This window comes from Armigeres subalbatus, chromosome 1 (genome assembly GCF_024139115.2).
Source record: "Armigeres subalbatus isolate Guangzhou_Male chromosome 1, GZ_Asu_2, whole genome shotgun sequence".
Lineage (NCBI taxonomy): Eukaryota > Metazoa > Arthropoda > Insecta > Diptera > Culicidae > Armigeres > Armigeres subalbatus.
This window is the reverse complement of record NC_085139.1, coordinates 123,060,335-123,084,660: the sequence shown is the minus strand read 5'-3', so window position 1 is coordinate 123,084,660 and position 24,326 is coordinate 123,060,335. Positions and strand designations below refer to the sequence as shown.

The following is a 24,326-nucleotide window of genomic DNA, read 5'->3' as shown; positions in this document are numbered from 1 at the left end:
CCATCATGCGCACCACTCGCGATGCAGTCGCGACATTCGGAAATGGGAGAAAATGCGATTGTCGCGAGAGCTCAGTTCGGTTTTAACTGGATCTACAATACAATTTTGGGGCTTATGCGCAATAATTTGAGCCATAAGTTAATGAAAAGTATAAGAAGTTTTGGAATGTATGTGACTAATGCGATGTATAAGTTTTTTCGTATAGGGCACTGCATGGAAACATCCCTTTCTCTTTCCTTCTTCATAAATTTTGATATTTACTGGCCTTGTTGTTTTCTAATTTCTTTGCAGTGAGAAAGAGACAAAGCAGCTTGTGCAGTGCCCTATACATATTATCATAAAGCGCCTGCTGTGGCAAAAAAGTATTAGAAATCTTAATAATATATATCATTATTTTCTACATGCACGGTATATGGTGCAAATGGTTAATGAGACGTTCACTAAAAATAGCAATAAATCAATAAATGTGTTTCTTAAGAGATATCAAGAACAGACTTTTACGACTTTTACCTATTATGAAGAATAATTTATTTATTATCCAAGTTCAGATCGTGATCATCTCGATAAGCCTCCGTTGAATTCCGCCGGAGTGCGCCCATTTACTTTACATACGGCTATATGTTACGCAAACGCGAAAAAGAATCGATTGAGCGAATAAAACTTTTTGACGGGAAAGCTCAATTGGACAGGGCTATTTTTGCATTTTGGATTGAACTTGTAAGCAACTTTCCATAAAACTTGCAATAAAGTTCAGCCATAAAACGAAATGTCAAAATGACGTCAGAATGAATCATCTGATACAGCTGTCATCTTGACTGTCTCATCCAGGGCCTTGCATATTGACGTTTTATTACGCATTTTGACATCTTATTTGTCCTTTTATCCCACAATAATTAGTAAATCTGGGAAAACTGTTTGAATATCTTTTTTTATATGTATATCTTATGGTATAGTAATGATTAGAATAATTTTGAATACCAGAAATTTCTTTAAAAATGTTCTGATTACAATTTAAAAAAAAATCTTTCGGATAAATTAGAAGCTGGGACGGGACTTGCAAAGAGGAAAAAATGTAACTTCATCTGCAACCAGCAAGCGCTGTCACGAATTGTCAGATGCAACCAGCACCTTTTTGTGTGAAAGTATTGGTATCCCTCGAAAAGCATTCCGAATGATTTTATTTTACGAGTACTTTTTCACTTTGAAAAGTATTCTACAATAGCCGGACAGATTATTATTGAACAGTTCTAAATACATGTTTTAGTTCCGACAGGAAAATCTTTATAAAAATAAGTTTACAAATTCGTAAATTGCAAACACGTTTATTGTGCTCAGAAGATTCTATCCGGGATTTAGGTAAAACACTCAAGGAAACAGTTGAGAATTGATGATCAACTGTGATGAAAAGAAGAACAAGTGTCAAAACAAGGAAAAAGAAAGCCGTCTTTGCAGGTCTCGTCTCAGATTAGAAGCATCTATCTAACTGTCAGAGAACGTATGCTAACGCCTTTCGTGCAATGCACACTGACAAGATTGTTTTAGCTTTGTCAAATTGTCCGATTACCACCTGAAGTTCGCGATTGAAAAGTTCTCGATAGTCGGTATTTGACTTGGCCTCAGGTAAATATTTTTCTGATATATTCCTTCGTGTCATCGTGTTTTGTTTAGGATCCGGATATACTTGTAACCATCCGGTTATAGTTTTGCAGCCAGTGAGCGAAAAATCAAAATCGGCCTACGCAATGAGTGATATCGAGGCAAAATTCTTCGTGCGGTCGTTCTTACGCTTCCTGAACGGGCAGCTGGAGCAGCCAAATTTTAGTTCCGATTCCCGGGAGAGCTTAGAGGTGGCCATACAATGTCTGGAGAATGTTTACGAGATCGGACAGGAAGCGGAAGGCGACAACGTTCAGGAAAACCCGCTGAACCACATCGACCTGTTCGAGGTGTATCGGGGTGCGTTCACGAATGTCTCACCGGAACGGAAACAGGAAGCAGAAAATCTCAAAAACGATGGAAACAGGTTGATGAAGGAGGAGAAGTACCAAGAAGCACTGAACACGTATAGCAAGTAAGTTTCTACGTTTGTAAATTTAATTACACAGCTGTATATAATTTTATTCACATACAAGAGCACAGGTGTTGAAGACACTCGCACAGATTTTTTTTCTGAGAATTGTTGGGAGACAAGATTGTAGGGTGATTTTTTTTCCCTTTACAATAGAGTTTTCTAATCTAAGAAAACTGGAATATTTTCCTAGAAAACACGTAACCATAAGAGATCGCTAAGGATGATCTTTTCTTTGACGCAATTCACTTTGGTCTTTATTATGGATTTAACTCCATCTTACTTGATACTCGATGGGCTACAGCTCTTCGATGAACCTACGCCGAATGGAGTATCCTTCTCCACTGGACTCGATCCTGGGCCAATCGCTTCCAGTCGCCCTGAACATTGAGCGCCCTCAGGTCCTTTTCAACTGCAAAAAGCCATCGTGTACGCGGCCTTCCACGAAGCCTGCGGCCTCTTCCGGGTTCTCTACTAAATATTATCTTCGCTTGACGTTCTTCCGGCATACAAACAACGTGACCAGCCCATCCGTAGTCTGCCGTGTTGTATAAGCTTAATAATATCCAGCCCTTTATACACCTGGTACAATTCGTGATTCATGCGACGCCGCCAGATACCGTTCTCCTGTTTACCGCCGAGTATTGTCCGCAGCACCTTACGCTTAACTCCATCTCTTCACATTTTATTTATTTATTTATTTATTTATCATCAGACTAAGGCCGGAGTGGCCTGTGCTGCACATAAAAGACTTCTTCATTCAGCTCGGTTCATGGCTGCACTTCGCCAACCACGCAGTCTGCGGAGGGTCCGCAAGTCGTCCTCCACCTGATCGATCCACCTTGCCCGGTGTGCACCTCGCCTTCTTGTTCCCGTCGGATCGTTGTCGAGAACCATTTTCACCGGATTACTGTCCGACATTCTGGCTACGTGCCCGGCCCACCGCAGTCTTCCGATTTTCGCGGTGTGAACGATGGATGGTTCTCCCAACAGCTGATGCAACTCGTGGTTCATTCGCCTCCTCCACGTACCGTCCGCCATCTGCAACCCACCATAGATGGTACGCAATACTTTCCTTTCGAAAACTCCCAGTGCGCGTTGGTCCTCCACGAGCATCGTCCAGGTCTCGTGTCCGTAGAGAACTACCGGTCTTATAAGCGTTTTGTAGATAGTCAGTTTGGTACGGCGGCGAACTCTATTCGATCGGAGCGTCTTGCGGAGTCCAAAGTACGTACGATTTCCAGCCACTATGCGTCTCCGAATTTCTCTGCTGGTATCGTTATCAGCGGTCACCAGTGAGCCCAAGTACACGAATTCTTCAACCACCTCGATTTCGTCACCACCGATAGAAACTCGTGGTGGGTGGCTTACATTGACCTCTCTTGAGCCTCTTCCTATCATGTACTTCGTCTTCGACGTGTTGATGACTAGTCCAATCCGTTTAGCTTCGCTTTTCAGTCTGATGTAGGCTTCCTCCATCCTCTCAAAGTTACGTGCCATGATATCAATGTCGTCGGCAAAACCAAATAACTGGTCGGACTTCGTGAAAATCGTACCACTCGTGTCAATCCCTGCCCTTCGTATTACTCCCTCCAAAGCGATGTTGAATAGCAGACACGAAAGACCATCACCTTGCCGTAACCCTCTACGGGTTTCGAAGGGACTCGAGAATGCCCCTGAAACTCGAACTACGCACATCACCCGATCCATCGTCGCCTTGATCAACCGTATCAGTTTATTCGGAAATCCGTTTTCGTGCATTAGTCGCCATAGCTGGTCCCGATCGATTGTATCATATGCGGCTTTGAAGTCGATAAATAGATGATGTGTGGGCACGTTGTATTCGCGGCATTTCTGTAATACCTAACGTATGGCGAACACCTGGTCTGTGGTAGAGCGTTCACCCATAAATCCCGCCTGGTACTGCCCCTCGAACTCTCTTGCAATTGGTGTTAGTCGACGGCATAAAATTTGGGAGAGTACCTTGTAGGCGGCGTTCAGCAATGTGATTGCGCGGTAGTTGCTACAATTCAGCTTATCGCCCTTTTTGTAGATGGGACACACGACACCTTCGATCCACTCCTGCGGCAGAACCTCATCCTCCCAAACCTTGGTAATCACCCAGTGCAGCGCTCTAGCCAGTGCTTCACCACCGTGTTTAAACAGCTCTCCTGGTAGTTGGTCAACTCCAGGGGCTTTGTTGTTTTTCAGCCGGCCGATCTCCTCCTGGATTTCCTGGAGATTCGGAGCCGGAAGTCGCATGTCCTGCGCGCGTGCTCCTAGGTTCATTACCATACCGCCACCGTTGTCTGCCATATCGCCATTCAGGTGCTCTTCGTAGTGCTGCCGCCACCTTTGGATCACCTCACGCTCGTTCGTAAGAAGGTTCCCGTTTATGTCCTTACACATATCGGGCTGTGGCACGTGGCCCTTACGTGAACGGTTCAACTTCTCATAGAACTTTCGTGCGTTATTAGCGCGGTACAGTTTCTCCGTCTCTTCACGGTCTCGATCTTCCTGCTGGCGCTTTTTCCTCCGGAAAATCGAGTTTTGTCTGTTCCGCCTAGTGCAGCGGTTGCGGTGCTTCCAATGGCGGATCGAATATCTCTCCAGCCATCTTCAAGAGATGCTGCGCCTAGCTGCTCTTCCGTTGGGAGTGCCACTTCCAGCTGCTGCGCGTAGTCTTGGGCTAGTCTACCGTCTTGTAGCCGCCCAATGTTAAGCCGCGGCGGACGACTCCGACGCGTGTTGATCACCGTCGAGAGTTTTGAGCGCAGACATATTGCGACGAGGTAGTGGTCGGATTCAATATTCGCACTGCGGTGAGTGCGTACGTTCGTGATATCGGAGAAGAATTTACCGTCGATTAGAACGTGGTCGATTTGGTTTTCCGTTACTTGATTAGGTGATTTCCATGTGGCCTTGTGGATATTCTTACGGGGGAAGAAAGTGCTTCGGACTACCATTCCGCGGAAGGCTGCAAAGTTTATGCATCGTTGGCCGTTGTCGTTCGATACGGTATGCAGACTATCCGGTCCGATGACCGGTCTATACATTTCCTCCCTTCCTACCTGAGCGTTCATGTCACCGATGACGATTTTGACGTCCCGCAGTGGGCATCCATCGTATGTCTGCTCCAGCTGCGCATAGAACGCTTCTTTCTCGTCGTCGGATCTCCCTTCGTGTGGGCAGTGCACGTTGATGATGCTATAGTTGAAGAAACGGCCTTTTATCCTCAGCTTGCACATCCTTGCGTTGATTGGCTGCCACCCAATCACGCGTTGGCGCATCTTTCTTAGCACTATGAAGCCGGTTCTCAGCTCGTTGGTGGTGCCACAGCTTTGGTAGAAGGTAGCCGCTCGATGCCCGCTTTTCCACACTTTCTGTCCTGTCCAGCAGATTTCCTGCAGCGCTACGACATCGAAGTTGCGGGGATGTAATTCATCGTAGATTATCCTGTCGCAACCTGCGAAGCCTAGCGACTTGCAGTTCCATGTTCCAAGCTTCCAATCGTGATCCTTTATTCGTCGCCTAGGTCGTTGCCGATTGTATCGAGTCGTATTATCTTCTATGTCGTTCCTAATGGTTGTTTTTAAAGGCGGCTTATTGGGCCTGCGCAAATCTCCTGTCTCGTCGGAGGGCCGTCGTGTCAGGGCTGTTTAACGTCCCACCTAACACCAGGACTTGGGCTTGTGCGCTTTGAGCGGCACACGGTCGCTTTGGCGGAGCCTACTTGCGGATACATGCAGCTTTTTATAGAGGTTTAACAGGGCCCACTGTCAAACCCCACCACATCCTAGGCAGGCGCCACAACTCGCAGATGGCCTGGGGAGGGATCGTCAAGCCCTTGGACATAGTCCCTGCTGCCCCCTCCGAGTAAAAAATGTGGCCTGTATTTTTCCCGCGTTAATCTTTATCTTCCACCTTCTTTGGTAATTTTCAATGGCATTTTGGGCTGCTGACACAATAAAACCGGTATCATCGGCGAAAAGAAAATATTCAACTCCGTCAAGCATCCCCAGGTCCGCGGTGAAGATGTTGTAGAGAGTAGGGCTTAAGACAGCACCTTGCGGAACGCCAAAAGAAATATAGTGTCAATATGAATTTTGTGCATTGACAGTTACATGGTAGGTACGGTTTGTTAGGAAAGAGCGAATAATTTTAAGAATATATAAAGGAAAGTTCCCAAGCAACATCTTATGCAGAATTGCATCTTGCCACACGGAATCGTAGGCTTTCTCAGCATCAAGAAGCACCATACCTGAAGATCGACCCAGCGCAAAATTGCTACGTACTTCCTTCACAAGATGAACGAGCTGATGGTTGGTTGAGTGTCCTTTTCTGAATCCAAATTGTTCATCAGGAATAAGCCGTGTATTTTCCAATTGCTGTTCGATGCGCTTCAGTATTAGTCGTCCAAGCAGTTTGCTAAAGGTAGGCAAAAGACTTATAGGTCTGTAGTTGGACGCTTCAGTAAAGTCTTTGTTTGGTTTCGGAATGGCTGTTACTATGGCATGTTTCCAATTGGTCGGGAAGTATCCAAGACGGATGCAAGCGGAAAATATTTTTGGAAGGAAAATGTGCGCCTTTCGAGGTAGTTTCTTTAATACACAGTTCCGGAGCGTGTCTAGTCCTGTTGATTTTTTGGATTTGAGTCACCGAATAAGCTGAGCTACCTCCTTCGGACAAATCATCCAAGAAGGTTTCTCTGTGAGGAAGAATTGGTCGATGTTTGTAACTAAGTCGTTTACCGTTGCCACGGTTTCGGGACCGTCTGCCATTTGGTTGGTGTGGGACTGTGAAAAACTCAAAGCTAGCAGTTGAGCTTTCTCCAATGAGGAAGCAATAATGTTATTTCCTTGTCGTAAGGGTGGACTGTACTTAGTCGATTTCCGCAAAGCCTTCGATATTTTCCAGAGAGTGACGTGTTTGTCGTTAGATGTTTGGATCGCAAAATCGCTTGAAGCTGGTCGCATTCTTATCTAATTCTTCGGTTTAGAGACAGCAATATATCCTTGTAAATTGGGTCTCCTTGCCGGTACCACTGTCGTCGCCGTTTGTTCCGCAATGCGATTAACCTTCTGGTACTCTCCGGAATTGTTGCAGAAGAGCACGATCGTTGCTGAACTTTCGGTACCTAAATCGATTCTGCCTCCAGAAGAGTCGTCGTTAGAAAGTCTATAGCAGCATCAACTTCGGCTTCACTGTTGAGGTTTATTAATGCTGGGTTTAGTAGGTCCGCCTTTACGTTGATTTCGTATTGAAAACGGAGCCAGTCAGCACGCGCGTAGCATCTGTGCTTCGGCATTATTTGAACTACAGTGGATGTGAGCCTGACGTCAAACCTGACCGGGAGGTGATCCGATAACAATTCGTTCAGCGTGGTTGGCTTTGTCATGTCCAGTAGGTTGTTTGTCAAAGTAAGATCTAGGGTCGAAGGACGACCGCGCCCCGTAAGATGAAATGTGAATGTGTCAGGAGAATGGATAAAAAATTATGACTGGCTGCCTCCTGAGACAATGGGTCGTATGAATAAAAAAATAGTAAAACTCAGCGCTTGTAATATCTACTCAAAAATAAAGTCCACAGAGAAAACTACATGTTTGATATGAATAAAAACATTTTCGAACTTATGGCATATGCTACATTCGAACTTAGCCTTTACTACAGTTTACTACCATTTACTACACGGAGAAACGTCAAAACAAAATAGACCCCATGATGACAATGATGATTTCATATTTTTTGCGGCTAATCAACAAAAGACATGTCTGTTTTGTTTGTTTTCCCTAAATTGGACTTCTATTTTCAAGAACAAAGCCGATTCGCTTCGATTCTGATGAATAATCTGCATTTGAAACATGAGTAGCAACGTCTTGAGCAGACTATAAGAATTCAGTAGTAAACTCTTGTTTTATTCATACCGAATCAGTTGTTTGTAGTATGTTCGAAATATGTGGTGTAGTAAAGTCTCTTTTATTCATACGAACATGTTCCACAAGTGACGTTTACTACTGAAAATGTAGTAAAGTTGAACTTACTACTTTTTATTCATACGACCCAATATTGTGCCAACTTTGTTGGCCTTTGAACAGTTCCATTGACGGTGTCGTGAGTTTAGATCGCCCACGACGAAGAATGGTTCAGTCCACCTTCTTCTTCTTCTTCTTATTGGCATTACATCCCAACACTGGAACAGAGCCGCCTCGCAGCTTAGTGTTCATTAAGCACTTCCACAGTTATTAACTGCGAGGTTTCTAAGCCAGGTTACCATTTTTGCATTCGTATATCATGAAGCTAACACGATGGCATGTTTATGCCCAGGGAAGTCGAGACAATTTCCAATCCGAAAATTGCCTAGACCGGCACCGGGAATCGAACCCAGCCACCCTCAGCATGGTCTTGCTTCGTAGCCGCGCGTCCTACCGCACGGCTAAGGAGGGCCTCCACTCAGTAAGTGTGGAGATGTCTCGCCGAAATTGAGTCCAGATGGATTGTGTTGTGCCCCCCGGGAAGTATGCGGCAATAACGTGTACAGGGTGTTCAATAAGTTCGAATACAAATGTTTGATCATTGTGTTTGTAAGCCCAATGTACATATTCTGTATAAGTATTGGTGTCAGCGTTAGCGGTATATATACGCTAACGGATGTGTGTAGTGTTGACATTCTGTCACTTGTTGTTTGTTTATTACGCGCGGTGAAAATGGATTGGGGCATTGTAAACAGCATTTTTTGAAGGTCAAAATCATTGCGATGTACTACAAAACTGAGATTTTGGGGAAGATTGATACCCCCAGTGGCCCGGTGATAAGACGGAGATCAGCCCTGCATGTTCCAATAGGACGATAACCCTTTATACACGAATAATGCGATTTAAGCCTTATATGGGGACAATTTCATCGACTTTTTGGACAAAACTTTGCGACCTCCCAGCTTCCCGGATTTGAACCCTCTTAACTTTCTTGTTTGGTCCTTTATTATGTTAAAGCTGTACGAATACAAGGTCAGTAACTTGGACCAGTTCAAGACGTAATTCTCAATCTGGAACGAAATGCCCATGCAGACCTTGCGTGCCGCTTGGGATGGATTTCACAAACGTTTGAAGCTCGTGAAGAAGTACAAAATAAAGGTCATTCCTGAAGAAATGTTACAAACGTTCCTTATAAACCTTATAAACAATACTTTCAATGAAATGTAACCGGGAAAAGAAATAATTTAATTACAATTTTTAAACATTTTTTGAAAGTGTATTCGAACTTATTGAACACCCTGTACAATACCGTTCGTTGTGTTTATCGAAACGCCTCCCCCTCTTTCGGCATCGTTGGAATTACGGTCGGAACGAACGCAGCAGAAATCAGGATGGAAGAAAGCGTGTTTTAGCTGCAGCCATGTCTCAGTTACTACTGCAACGTTTACGCGGTGTAGTTGTAGGAATCAAATGTCTCCCTCGCTATAGCAAGAAATTCCGATACCGAGAAGAGGTTGTTATTACCACCCTGCTGTAGGACTTGTGCATAGGAGCCGGACGATGGCGCGGCTGTGGAACTGGAGAGACCACCTTGAGAGGGTCGTGGCGGAGGTGGAAGAGATGCGGGGTACCGCCGTTCCGATGCGTTGCTAATTTTTCAATATAGTTTTTGCGGCTGGGACAGCCACGATAGTCGGCGATGTGCTGCCCACTACAGTTTGCACACTTTATTGATCCTCGTGTCTTGTTTCTGTCGTAGTTTGTTAGCTCTGCTTTTTTGGATAGTTTGCATTCGACGGACGGATGCTTCTCACCACATTTAACGCAAAGTGGAACAAGATTGCAATTCCTCATGCCGTGGCCGAATCGTTGGCAACGGTGACATTGAGCAGCATCGGTAGGCCTTTGTTCGTAGTATCGCCATTTCACTATGATATTAAAGATTGCTTTTACCTTTTGTAGATCCGCAAGTTTAACCGACCCCTTTATGAACTGAAGCAAATCTAACGCACTTTCCTCCAGACCGATGACCTTGCGAAGAAAACATTTTCACCTCGGTTGTGATCAGTGGCTAGCTCCGATTCCGATGTTAACCACTGGTACCCCCGATAGAACAATTTTCACCGATTGCTCAGAGGCGGGGGTACACCCAATATTTTTTTTACACGGTATTCTTTAATTTCCCGGGTAACCTGATTTTTCACAGCTTTTTAAATACCACCTGAATTTTCTTTGATTTTTTGTGAATTTTTTCATGGGGTTAACTCATAGTTTCATCAACGCTAAAGGTCGTAATCAACTAAAATCCACCCGTGTAAAAAAAGAACCGGGTGTATAGGCACCTCTGGAGAGGAGCAATCCCCCCCTTCTCTGTCAGCATACGACCACCGGGGATGGTTAACCGATCTTTCCTAAAGTTGCTCGTATCCCGGATAGGAGTTGCTGGGTAAGAGGCTAAGGACCGCAAAATGGGGTCTATTTTATTCCTTCAGGTACGTCTCTCTCTTGAAAGGCACAAAAGCCTCTTCCACGGCACGTCGATCAATCCCGATAATATCGATATCGTCCGCAAATCCCAGGAGCAAATGCGATCTTGTGATAATGGTACCCTCTCAATTAAAAAAAAACTGCTCTTCTACGCTGTCATCTTCCGGAACATCCGAAGAGTTCCAAGTTCTTCAATCACTGCACAGCTGAATCTTCTAGTTGCGGCCTGTTGTTCAATCCGAGTCTCTTCTCCTGCCGTTAAAACCAACAATACGTATTTGTATCCGATGTTTCGCATGTTCAAGACATCAGGCTGGCTACATCTCCATTTTCGGCTGATGCAAATGTGGTCTATTCGATTCTTAATTTGTCTATCACGAGAGACTTCCATGCCAAGGTCACGAGTGCTGACGGCACTGAAGTATAGGAAAAACGTACTCATCTGTGTATCAAATTACATTTGGGGCACTTCAGCACAACTCTAACAATTCACATTGAATCAGTTGCTTGGGTTGCACCTGACTTTTCTGCATAAGAACAATCCTTTGAAATACGTCGATCTTTTATCTAATCTTCGAAAATTTAGTTTGCCAAACTGACGCATACCAATCAATTCTTCTTTCTCCAGAGCCATCAGCCTAGATGCTACCAACCCCGTGTTTTACTGCAACCGAGCCGCAGCATATAGTCGTTTGGGAAACTACCAAGCCGCTTCGGATGATTGTCGCATGTCCCTGCGGTACGATCCAAATTACAGCAAAGCATACGGTCGCCTTGGTCTGGCCTACTCGAAGATGAATAAGCACGAGCAGGCACTGAATGCTTACCAGAATGCACTCCGGATCGAACCGGAAAACCAGGATTACAAGAACAACATGAGCGTCACGCAGCAGCGATTGGATGAAGCTCGCTCGGCACCGGCTAATGGTGCTGCCGGTGTCGGAGGATTGCCAAATATGGGACCCGCCGGAATGGGTGGAATCGATTTTGCTGCTGCTCTGAACAATCCAGCTCTGGTCAACATGGCCACCAGAATGATGAGCGATCCATCAATTCAAAGCATGTAAGATTTTAAATCCTTTCTAACGTTTGATCATCTTTAGTAATAAAAATATTCCCTTTTTGTAAACAGGCTCGGTCAGCTCAGTGGCATGAACAATATGGATGCACTTATGGAAACAGGGCGTCAGTTGGCGGTCCAGATGAGTAACCAAAATCCAGATGTCTTCGCCAATGTGCTCCGACAGATGGAACAGACTGGAGTTGCTCCACCCGGCAGTAATCCTGGTGCCAATCAGAACGGTGGTGAGGGAAACAACGACCAACAGCAACCACCACCGGCCGATTCCTAAATTGATATTTGTTCTTTTCGATATGAATAGACGATTGCATGGTAAATATAGCAGAAAAAACGAGAAGATGATAGCTAGAGCTAACCCTCTTCCAAATAAAACAAATTCTTTTGCAATTAGGCACTACATTTCCTGAGTGTGTTTTATGTGTTGTAGGAGCCAATCTACTAGACATTTATTGAACATTGGTACTTTTGATACATTCGACTGCACATCGGTTAAATTCCGTTTTTGTTTTATTCTTACAATATTTGTTTACCTAGTTTACCACAGCGACAATACCTTGTTTTAACTTGAACTAGAAAATATAATACATTTAATCCATGAATGATTTTTTTTATTACCCACACTACCGTATTCGTATTGCTTCACAAATTACGTGATGTAACAAATCAAAAGTTTAGGACCATTCACCGTTTTATGAATTGAAAGCTTATGCAAACTTGTTTTCCTATTTCATTTTTGAACGGGGAAATCGAAAGAAAGTAAAATATCATTAGATTATTAGCTACGTACATATTGCTGACCAAACACTTTTGCGTCGGTGTTTCCACTAAGTGGCATCATTGTTCAGCTCTTATAGCTTATTAATACTACATAGGTACAAGCTTGTATGACACGATAAACAGTGTCTTGATGACAAGGTTCACATATCTTTTTGACCCTTCCTTCGGAAGTGTCTATAATTTCACTTTGTATGCGTTACGCAGGTGTGTTACGTATTGATCTATCAAGAAATCTCGTGAATTATTAAATAAAATGTATGATATTTTAAACAAATACACTTTGACATTGAAAATATAATTATAACAAATAATATGACATGGAATTATGCCTATTTTTCTGATTTGTTTCAAAGAAACAAATGATTTTTATTTAGGAACATATAGAAGCATGTACAAAAAAATCTTCTCAGAAAAGCAATAAACGTAAAAATTGAAAGGGATTTCAAAAATTTCTTCAGTGGAAGCTAGATAGCAAATGTGAGCATGTTTTGAGACACTAATAGATCACTTGTATGCATGTATGTGTGCGTATGTGTGCAAATTCTGAAATTTACTACCATACAAATCTCGCTCATTTTTAAGGTATTGAACAAGTTTACTGCCGTTCTACGCATAATTGTCCCATGTTACCTTTGATGAAAAAACGCAAACTCGAGTCAATTTGTCCCACTGAAAAAATGCAGTTGTTGTTTGATGATAATGAGAATGAAAACCGTTTAAATAAGTTGTGATTCGTTTTATGTCCTGGAAAAGTGTTGCCTACGCACATAACATCCCAAAAATATTTGTTAAATTTCGAGATCCAACCGATTCTGAAATTAGTGGGACAAATTCACTCGGGTTTAGATTTTTTCATTAAAGGTAACATGGGACAATTATGCGTAGAACGGCAGTTTAGTTTTACCAAATTAGGCATCCATAAGGCGAAATATATGTTATTATTGAACGCTATTGAGTTTCGCTCAGATCAATGAATGATTTAGTTAGTTCTGGATTAATTAATATCGAGGTCTCTGGAAATTACGAGTACAATATATTAAACCACCGTTACGATAGTTACTAACCATGTCACAATAGTTATTCAATCCGACGAGCGCCTTCAAGATAGGCAGCATGAAGCACAGTACGTTATCATTCGTTAAGTTGTCATTCAACCCATGACATCCGCCTTTGGGTAGGCAATTATTTTGTCAGCTTCACGGTAAATCACCGTGGGAAGCTGAGTAGTTTTATCTCGGTTTAAATACTGGAGTCTGGAAAAAATTCCTTATAACTAAAGCCCCAAACGCAATATAACGGAACGGCAACGGATACGGAAAATTTGACAGTTAGCTCATATATTTTCTGTCAAATTTGCCGTTTCCGTCGCCGTTCCGTTGTATTGCGTTTGGGACTTAAGGAAGGGTCAAAATCTCACTGTAGGTGGATTAATCTGGGTTTTTTATTCAATATGATCTCAAATATGACTTCGTAACCAGCTTAAGTCCCGTAGTCTGCAAACGAAAACAAAACTCGCGCTGTATACTAATCTGATTTTTCCGGTGGCTTTATACGGCCATGAAACATGGACGTTAAAGGAGGCTGATCGGAGAGCTTTTGGAGTGTTTGAGCGTAAGGTGCTGCAGACAATACTCGGCGATAAACAGGAGAACGTTTCGAGAGCTTCTCTCAGGTACTGTCGATGCCGACCCTAGTGGTTTGTGTGTAAATTGGCACTCACCAAACCTTCACACCTATAAACCATAGAATGAAAACTTTCTAAAATGTGCCTAATATTGTGTCCCGGTGTGCCTCCCTCTCCCCTATACGCATCTTATTGAAAAATAGTGTATTTTTCTAAAGAAAACTCCATACTTTTGAATTACGCCAATTCTTCGTTTATGAAATGGCACTCACGAAACTTTCACTACTTTATAGTATGAAGTCTTTTTTTTTTTTTTTTTTTCTTCCTAAACAATGGAGGGGGAATCTGCTCAACAGACATCCTGGGTTGACCAGGAAGTGCTGGGTTAGGGGCCACCTCCAATGAGGGAGGCAGGGCTGCATCCCCGACCAGCTAAACCGTTTCCATTGCCGCCAAGCCCATCGTCCCTTCGGTACAACCAGAAAGTAATGCTTCAAAGGGGGGCCAGTGCATGACGCACCCTCGAGGTTAGCTGCGTGTCCTTACAGCATCGAACATCGTGACTCGCTTTTTTAGAAGAACACCATGGTATCGTGCCAGCGCATTGCCGGCTTTCCAGGTGGCCTTACCACGCCCTATGTCCTCGGAAGGTGGGCAGGGTCGACTTCGCGCCTGCTTCCCTCTGCACGACTGGTATCAAGAATGATGATGCCGCGTGCACCCCAAATTGACCTTTCTGCGATAGGGCCTATTCGCCAGCACACAGAGGGACTTGCCGACGCGAGGCCTACGCCTGCCCCAGCCTTGACGAGGACCCCTTTCCGTCCTCGGGCTCGGAACCCGCCTGGTTGACCGACGCCGCGAAAGCGACGATACCATGTTGTTCTTCGCGCGGCCACTTGTTCGATAAAAGGATCGAGTTCGACCACAGAGCATGACCACCGGTATGACCCATGAAGCCGACTCCGATCCCTTGGACCACCTCTTATTTGCGCCTGAACTAGCCATCCTTGAGTCCACGCGCCACCTTCTGTGTAGCTCCGAGACGATTTGGGCGATAGCCGATAAAACGGCGTTCCAGCCAACTTCGTCTTTACACATCCTCCGAACTAGGTTGTCCGGGGTAGTGTCCAGACCACATGTGGCAAGCATGTGGTCACGCATTGCGCGAAAACGTGAGCACACGAACAACACGTGTTCCGCCGTTTCCTCTAAACCTGCGCACACCAAACACTCAGGCGAAGCCGAGCAAGCCAGCTGTTTTACCTGCACTTTGATTTGGCAGCACGCTTAAACGCCGGGCACATCAGCCCCCCATGGGGTACTTGCTGTTCACAGCTTTGCTGGAACAAATCAAACAATTGGGAGGGTTCGTGCAGCATTGTGCCTTATGTCCCTCCAATCCGCAGCGTCGGCAGAGATTGCTTCTGTCAGGGCCTTTGCAGTCCCATTGCTTGTGCCCCGGTTCCAGGCACTTGAAGCAAACTTCGGGTTGCTCGTATATGCGCACAGGGCATACCGACCATCCCACCTTGACGCTCCCTAACTTGACTACCTTGGAGGCGTCCGCTGCAGATAGCCGAACCAATGCTACCTGCGTTTCTGCCGGACCTTTCCGTAGCCGAACGGCTGCGGTGGGCGTCTCCACTTCACACTGTCGCCGCAGTGCCGTGACGAGCTCTTCGACTTCAGTGATCTCGTCCAGGTCTTTAACCCTTAGATTCACCTCCGTCGTGAGTGCCCTCACCTTGACCGTCTCGCCTAGGACCTCCTCAGCCAACTTCTTGTAGGCGGCGCCCTTTTGCGAGACGCCCCGCTTCAGCTCGAGTATCATCTCGCCCATCCGGGTACGTCTTATTCGACGTACGTCGGCGCCGAGTTCACCGAGCTTGACGTCACTCCTCATCGCCTTCAAAACATCCGAGTACTTAGCCTCGTCCGCCGTGATGACTAGGGCATCGCCACTGGAGCGATTGGCGCCTACCCTAGACTTCTTGCTACCCTCATTCGCCTGGGCCTTCTTTTCGGCCCTTGACGTCTTCGGTTTCCTCTTGTTCTTGACCAGGGTCCAGGAGGCGTCATTCCCCTCTATTTCCCTGGTCTGGTGAGGCTGAGAACTTTCAGCCTGCCGTAACCCCTTACCACCGTCTTGCCTGAGTGGACGGACCTTTCCAGGTCCTTCCTCCCCCGGTTTTGGAGGTACCTGACCGGGGTTCAGCTTCCCAGCCCCACTACCCTTGTTCGGGGTAGTAACCCTCCGCGTTTTGGAGCGGCCCCAGGAGCTCATCCCCTGGAGACTGTCTCCCCGTTTTTGTGTCTGCTCCGTTGGAGTAGTCACCCCGACGTACCCGCAAATACTTGAGCCTCAGTCTGGGTAGACTTTGGCACCACCGTCTTAGCTGGCACGCCTTCGGTCGACTCGACCTTGCCCGAGTCCGCGAATCCTTGGGCCTCAGTCTGGGTAGACCTCGACTCCACCGATTTCACGGGTTTACACTTGGCCGTCCTGACCGCCCTCTCCAGCTTGGCGTCCAGCATCGACTTTCGAAGTTTCTGCAAGCTCCTCTTGAGGTCCTTGCTGATATTATGCTTCGATGACGCAAAGTCGATGATGGCGTCCAGCTGTTCCGTCGCCACCTCGAAGGCCGAAAGCCCATCGCGTTTGCGGTTCATCGCCTTCACAAGCCATGGGCCGTCAATAACCCCTTCCGGCGTTTTTATAGCCGATAGGAAGGTTGAGTGACCCACGCTGGCGCTGCGCACTGAGCTGCCGACTATTGCCTCTGGCCTCCTAGGCGGAGACCTGAACAACCCACCTCTTGCGAAGGGGTTGTCGCCTACACTACTACCACTAATTGAAGAATTGACTTGGTTTTCCATTTTGGTCCCACGAGTTGCTCGGGAAAAGAGGTCCACCACGCCAGAGCCCAGCATAACGCGGTAAGGGACAATTACTGTGGAGGGTGCCCAGGTACCCCACAGGCTCCGTTAAAGGCCTAGCTTATTATTTCACCCCCCTGGCCATGCATCCCCTCGGCACGGGTCGCTTGACGCCTTGGGATTAGGGGTTAGGGACGATGGTCCCGGTCTAACTCGCAGTGGCCATGGGGAGGGGTCGTCAAGCCCTTGGACAAAGTCCCTGCTGCCCCCTATAGTATGAAGTCTGAACTTTCAGAAGAGTACTTGACATTGTGATTCGGTTTGCCACCTTCTCCCCTATACGCAATTGAAATCAGTGTGAAATTGACTATAAAAGTTTCATAACTTTTGATATAGTTGTCGTAGCAAAGTTTTATATTTATCAAAACGCGTATTTTTTTAGTGCTCACATTTTTGTAGAACATCACAAATCTGAGTTTTGTTTAGAAAAAAAGTTATACCAAAAATACTAAATTTAAGGGAGTTTCCATAAAAACGCTCATATCTCCAAAAGTATTCATCGTAGGAAAAAAGTTTCTATAGCAAAATGTCATATTTTTGCTAGATCTACAACTTTGCCGAAGAAACTTTTTTTTATCACGTTCGTGAAAAAAGTTAGATTTTCAACTTTTTCAATAGTAGGTACTATTGAAAAATAAAATCCACTCAAATATGGGCAATATTTTTGTGATTTTTTTCTCTGAAGACACTATTTAGATCACATCAGCCGTTTGGGCACAAACCAATTAAGTTCATCAAATCACGGGTTCCGACCATTGTGGAACGGTATCTGGCGGCGCCGCATGAATCACGAATTGTGCCAGGTGTATAAAGGGCTGGATATCATTAAGCTTATTCAACACGGCAGACTACGATGGGCTGGTCACGTTGTTCGTATGCTGGAAGAACGTCAAGCGAAGATAATATTTAGTAGAGAACCCGAAAGAGGCCGCAGGCTTCGTGGAAGGCCGCAGGCTTCGTGGAAGGCCGCGTACACGATGGCTTTTTCCAGTTGAAGAGGACCTGAGGGCGCTCAATGTTCAGGGCGACTGGAAGCGATTGGCCCAGGATCGAGTCCAGTGGAGAAGGATACTCCATTCGGCGTAGGTTCATCGAAGAGCTGTAGCCCATTAACAACAACTTATGATCTCAAGTAGCTCACACCCAACCTATTACCTAACTGAAGGGGTAAAATCGATTCCTGTATTATTTTTGCAACGCATCTTGTATACCCCAGGAAAGCAATGAGGAGCCATTGTTGATATGGACATGGATGGTTCTTCTGACAGCTGCAGCAATACTTGGTTCAAACGCCTTCTCCATGTACCATCTCCTATCTGCACCACACAATAGATGATCTGCAGCACATTTCATTCGAACCTCCGTTTGCACGTTTGTCTTCTTTGAGCATTGTCTAGGTCTCGTGTCCGTTGAGATCGATCGAACTAATGTGCGTTTTGTACATAGTCGGTATGGCACGGCGACGGGTTTTATTCGATAGAAGTGTCTTGCGGAGTCCAAAGTATACTTTATATATACATATGTAGGATTGTAGGATAGGATGGGTTGCCTAAAGCGAACCTTCAATGCCTCAAAACAAAACCATTTTGATTTTACTTCCCAACATGGGTCTATACTGCCGTGAATCGCATATTTGTCCCATATGAATAGGAAACCCAGGCAAAATGGGACAGATACGCGATTCACGGCAGTATAATAAAAGCACAGATAAAATAAAAGTTCATAATCTATATGCCAACGAAAATTCCACTCTTTATTGCAATTTTAGTCATTAGGGTAACATTACCAATAGTGGAGGTATTAGTAGATTCACAAAAGAAAATATTTTTTTAAAAATTGTTGATTATGGGCAATTTAAAGCTTTAATATCTTATCCAATAGATAAACTAATAAATTTGCTAACAAAAATGAGATAGATGTCATTTAACATCAACAATTACCAAATTTTGCTTACACTGTTCCTTTAGTGGCGGTAAAAATTAATTTTTGTTCCCATAGTGGTGCTATCCATTGGTTTATTATGAGACTCGCCACTATTGGTACAGTTCAGTGGCGTAGCCAGAATGGTCTGGTGCTATCTCCACTAAGGGTACGGTTACCCTAATGCAAAAGTTTATTTTTCTGTCAATTAAAAAATGCCGGGGTCTTACTCTTCTTTTTCTTGTTGGCATTACATCCCTCACTTGGACATTGCTTCCTCGCCTTAGACGATCCCATCAGTGCATAAATAAAGCCGAAACAGCAATCTCTATCATGACGCGAACTCGCACCGGTCATTGGTATACGGGTTGGGGAAATGAAAACCATTGGTGAACAGTGAGTTGGCAAATTTGGCGACCTGCTCCAACCGTTACCAACCCAATATACAAATTTAAATAAAGTAACTCATTAATTGAAAAATCTCCCGTCTTCTATAAAAATATGCGGCTAGTCAACATCAAAACCATTGTAACAGACATTGGAATGAACTTCAGTTTAGTTCTGATTTCAACCCCCGCTCCTCAATGAAAATTGCCGTGGCGGGTAGCCGGTAGCCAATCAAAATGGCAGTGGCGGGTAGCCAGACAACAATGAAAAAGACCGTCCCAGCAAACACAAGATCTATTATCATAGCGAAAAAATGTACAAAGTGGAGGCCATATACGTGCATTTTGCACGCAGTCAAATGGAGGAATGCGCCTATATCGCCTCCATCTTGTACACTTATTCGCAAACATATGCGATTTTGTGTTGGCTAGGGTGACAGGTAGCCGGTCGAAAATTAAGAAGACTGTCAATTATTGTAAAAAAAAAGTTTTGACCGTGGCCATTTTTTTTTCGGTCCACTATATACTACCGTCCGATGACAAAAGACCGCCAGCTAAGGGCTGTGTACTTAGCTGGTAGTGCAGCATGGGCACTCTTGTCCTTCTGACATCAGCTAGAGTGAGAAGGTACGCTTCGAGCGTCTGTTTACCAGGAGGTGCGGCTCAACCAGCGTCTGACTGGTACCCAGCGGCTGGTTAACGAAATGCTGTATCGCGTCAGCTATACCTAATGTGTGATTGCGTGTATGTTACCCATTGGACTAGTCATACGGGAAGACGAGGAGAGTTTCGACATGCGCGGAACCAGAGGAGCCCGTAAAGCCATTAGAGTCACTTCGACTATCAAGTGGCAACGGGACTGGGATAACTCTTCTAAGGGTAGATGGACCCATCGGCTGATACCTCTGCCGAGACTGCCCGGACTGCCCAGGGGTCGACGAAACTGCCGAGCACGTACTATTCGTATGTCCTCGTTTCGTCGATGTTAGGAGCGGAATGCTAGAGGTGTGCGGGAGGGACACTACTCCGGATAATCTTATCCAGAGGATGTGTCAAGAGGTTGAAAAGTGGAACGCGGTCTCGGCCGCTACCACTCAGATTGCCAGCATCTTGCAGCGCAATTGGCGCGCCGAGCAGCAGTCGGATAGCGCCGACTAGTGGGTAGCTAGTCTCGAGAGTGAGGTACCAGCGGGTAGTTGGTTAAGTAGTAGTGGAACTAGTGGGTAGCTAGTTATGAGGTAGAGGAACTAGTGGGTAGCTAGTTGTGATTTGAAGCTAGTAGCGTAGAAGCGTAGTAGCACGGACCCCTCCCAGAAGTAATGCCGAAAAGACTGTTCCGGGGAGACTCAGGGTCTGTGAACAGGGTGGTTTTAGCGGGTCGGCAATAGCTAAACCCCAGCGCAATGTAGGTAACGCGACCCCGTAAGGTAGCTTACTGAAGTCTCTCAAATACCACGAAAAATGTAGATAGAAGAAAAATAAAAACGTTATTTTTGGCAAACGACCCGGCAACGAAATAAGGACTATGATTGGAAACTCGGTACCTGGAATGTCAGGACCCTAAATGAACATGGACGAGTGAGCCTTCTGGCTCGCGAACTGCAGATGGTTGGAGTGAACGTGGCCGCTATTCAAGAAGTCCGCTGGCCCAGATCCGGAGAACGTGAATTCCGAGCCGTGGACCCCACGACCGACACTGCATTAAAGTTGGTTTCGTAGTTGGTTTCGTAGTGATGAGCAAGCAGATGAAGGGAGTGATTTATTTATTTAGTAGTAATTGTCATCTGACATCTGATGTCTCAATGACTACAAGGGTAAAACATATCACTGAATCTAACAAGCATACACATAATACATAATCATAATAGACAAGAATTAATCACTACAGTAAAACAGAACTTAACAAACTACGTTTGTGTCAAACGGTGTCTCGAAAGTGTGTTGTGAAAACTCGCTGTAGATTTGCTGGCGATAGATTAAAATCAAAGAGGTGGAACACTGCGTTGAAATTGGATGACATATATCGAACTGGATCATGCTGACCATATCGACTGTTTCGAGCACCAAGCTGAATGAAGTCCCTTCTCTCCTCAGCGGACGCATAGGAGCGTAAAAATTCATCTTACTAAGTATTGCTGGAGAGTCAAAAGCACCATTGAGGATTTTCGCTACGAACATGGCCTGTGCCACACGGCGTCGAACATTTAAAGTATCCAGCCCAAGCAGCCGACAGCGGTTTTCATATGGAGTGAAATGTTGGCCATCACGCCAAGGAAGATTGCGCAAAGCAAAGCGCACGAACTTTTTCTGCACAGATTCGATCCTCGAGATCCAGGTGGCTTGATAAGGGCACCACACAGTGACAGCAAACTCCAGTGTTGATCGTACAAGCGCACAATAGAGCGATCGCAGGCAGTATGGGTCACGAAATCCTTTGGCGATTTTCATTATGAAGCCAAGTTGTCGGTTTGCCTTAGAAATCACGTAATCGTAGTGGAAACGGAAGGTTAGTGCGTCGTCAAGTATAACTCCAAGATCCCTGATTTGTTGCACTCGCTCAAGAGCTGTCCCAGCCAGCATGTAATTGTAAATAATAGGTTTTCGTTTTCTGCTGAACGTTATTGTCTGACATTTATGGATACTGAGTGACAAATGGTTTCGCTCGCACCACCCCTCTAAACGGGTTAAAAGCATTTGTAGTTTAATGCAGTCCTCAAGACTATTGACGACAATGTATATCTTTGCATCGTCAGCATAGAGTAGCCTCACTCCAGGTGGTAGCACCAGTGTCACATCGTTGACAAATATTGAAAACAATAATGGTCCCAGATTACTCCCTTGTGGTACCCCAGATGGAGTAACGAAAGGATCCGAAAAAGATGATCCGACTTTCACACGCAATTTTCTATCCGTCAGGTAGGATCTAAACCAACCCACGCACGCAGAGGAAACGCCCAACTTCTCCAGTTTACTAAGAAGAATACCATGATCAACACGGTCAAAAGCAGCTTTGAGATCTATATATACAGCATCCACTTGCCGCCCGTTATCAAGAGCCTCAATGCAAGTTGTTGTGAATTCTGTCAAGTTGGTCGCGACCGATCTCTTAGGGAAAAATCCATGCTGGTCCGTTGAGATGTACTGCTTGCAGCAAGCGAAGAGCGTGTCGTTCACTATGATTTCGAAAACTTTCGAACAAGCGGAGAGAGTGGTTATTCCACGATAGTTGCTCACATCGCATTTGTTCCCTTTCTTGTGTACTGGGAAAAGGTATGACGATTTCCAGCGCATGGGAAACTTTCTGGTTCGAAGCGAGAGATTGAAGATTTTTGCTAACGGTTTGATGAAAGCACTTGAACACCGGCGCAGCAAAGCAGCGGGTATCCCGTCCGGCCCAGCACGGAAAGAAAATTTCAGTTTCCGAATCGCCCGGCACACATTTTCATCACTGATGGGAAAGATGTCTAAATCCAGTACATCACGAGGAGCGTCGCGAGAAGCCTCAACGGCATGAGAGAGCGGAGCTGCGAAATCGTTGAAGGAGGTCTTGAACTGTGTAGCAAAGAGCTCGCATTTGTCAGCGGGAGTGTCAGCAGAGACACCATTCAGTTGCATTGACGTAGGAAGACCATCTTCGTTCCGTTTGGACCTAACAAATTTCCAGAATTGGTTGGGATTTAGACGCAGATTTCGTTGTGTGCGGCTGATGTATCGGGAATACAAAAACTGATTATAACTTCTGTATACACTGCTGGCACTATTGAACTGCTGCTTGTTGTACGTGGAACGATAATTGCAGTATCTACGAAGTGCAGAAGAACGGCGACGTTTAAGTATTCGTAATCTGTGGTTGGACCACGCAGGCGGAAACCCATTAGCGAACGAATCTGGTTGTTGAGGATACGGGGCAAATTCTTCAATTACAGCCTAATTAACGTTTACGCACCGGCAAACGATAAATCCGACGACGTGAAAAAAACGTGTTATGAATGTCTTGATAATGCCTATGGAGAGTGCCCAAAGCATGACGTGAAAATTGTTATCGGAGACGCTAACGCTCAGGTCGGTAGAGAGGACTTTCTCCGTCCCATAATTGGTAGGGAGAGCCTTCACTCCGCTACCAATGACAACGGCCTACGGCTAGTAAATTTCGCTGCCAGAGGGATGGCCACCAGTAGCACCTACTTTGTACGAAAGAATATCCGAAAGCACACCTGGAGACACCCAAATGGTGAAACTTGCAACCAGATAGACTATGTCCTGGTTGATGGGCTCTTGGATGTTATCGCTGTGCGGACATTCAGAGGTCCGAACATTGACTCTGATCACTACCTCGTTGTTCGGTTCGATCACGGTTGTCAACTATATCGAACGAAAGATCACAGCGAACGATGCGTTACAATATCCAGCGATTGTCGGCGGAAGGAGTATCGGCTGAGTACCGTCAGAAGCTCTACGAACGGATAAGTGCAATCAATGTTAGCGACAACATCAATGATCTATGGGAGTCGATCCATGGAGCGGTGAGCACAACAGCACGAGAAATGGTAGACACTACACAGAGGCGACCCAGGACGGGTTGGTTCGATGTGGAGTGTCAGAGAGTGACAGACGAGAAGAACGTTGCCAGAAGCCGGATGTTGGTGTCGGGTACCCGATCGAATAGAGATCGAATAGAGGAAGCATGTGGGGCCTCCTTAGCCGTGCGGTCTAGGCAATTTTCGGATTGGAAATTGCCTCGACTTCCCTGGGCATAAAAGTATCATCGTGCTAGCCTCATGATATACGAATGCAAAAAATGGTAACCTGGCAGTATGGGGATGTAATGCCAATAAGAAGAAGATAAGAAGAGGATAAGAAGATAGCGATAGGGTTTTTTGAGCGAACGCTCCACCATGGACCAGGTGTTCGCCATTCGCCAAGTACTGCAGAAATGCCGCGAATACAACGTTCCCACACATCATCTATTCATCGACTACAAAGCCGCATATGATACAATCGATCGGGACCAGCTATGGCAGCTAACGGGCAAACACGGATTTCCGGATAAACTGACACGGTTGATCACAGC

At 45.3% G+C, this 24,326-nt stretch overlaps 1 protein-coding gene across 1 annotated transcript; it reads left to right on the top strand.

Moving 5' to 3' along the window:
* Positions 1–1,469: 1,469 nt before the first annotated feature.
* Positions 1,470–12,207, top strand: LOC134205084 (small glutamine-rich tetratricopeptide repeat-containing protein beta). The gene is made up of 4 exons (XM_062679993.1): positions 1,470–1,620; positions 1,702–2,071; positions 11,156–11,590; positions 11,660–12,207. Exons 2-4 carry the CDS (start codon positions 1,743–1,745, stop codon positions 11,877–11,879), a joined length of 984 nt encoding a protein of 327 aa, XP_062535977.1. The 5' UTR covers positions 1,470–1,620; positions 1,702–1,742; the 3' UTR covers positions 11,880–12,207.
* Positions 12,208–24,326: the final 12,119 nt, after the last annotated feature.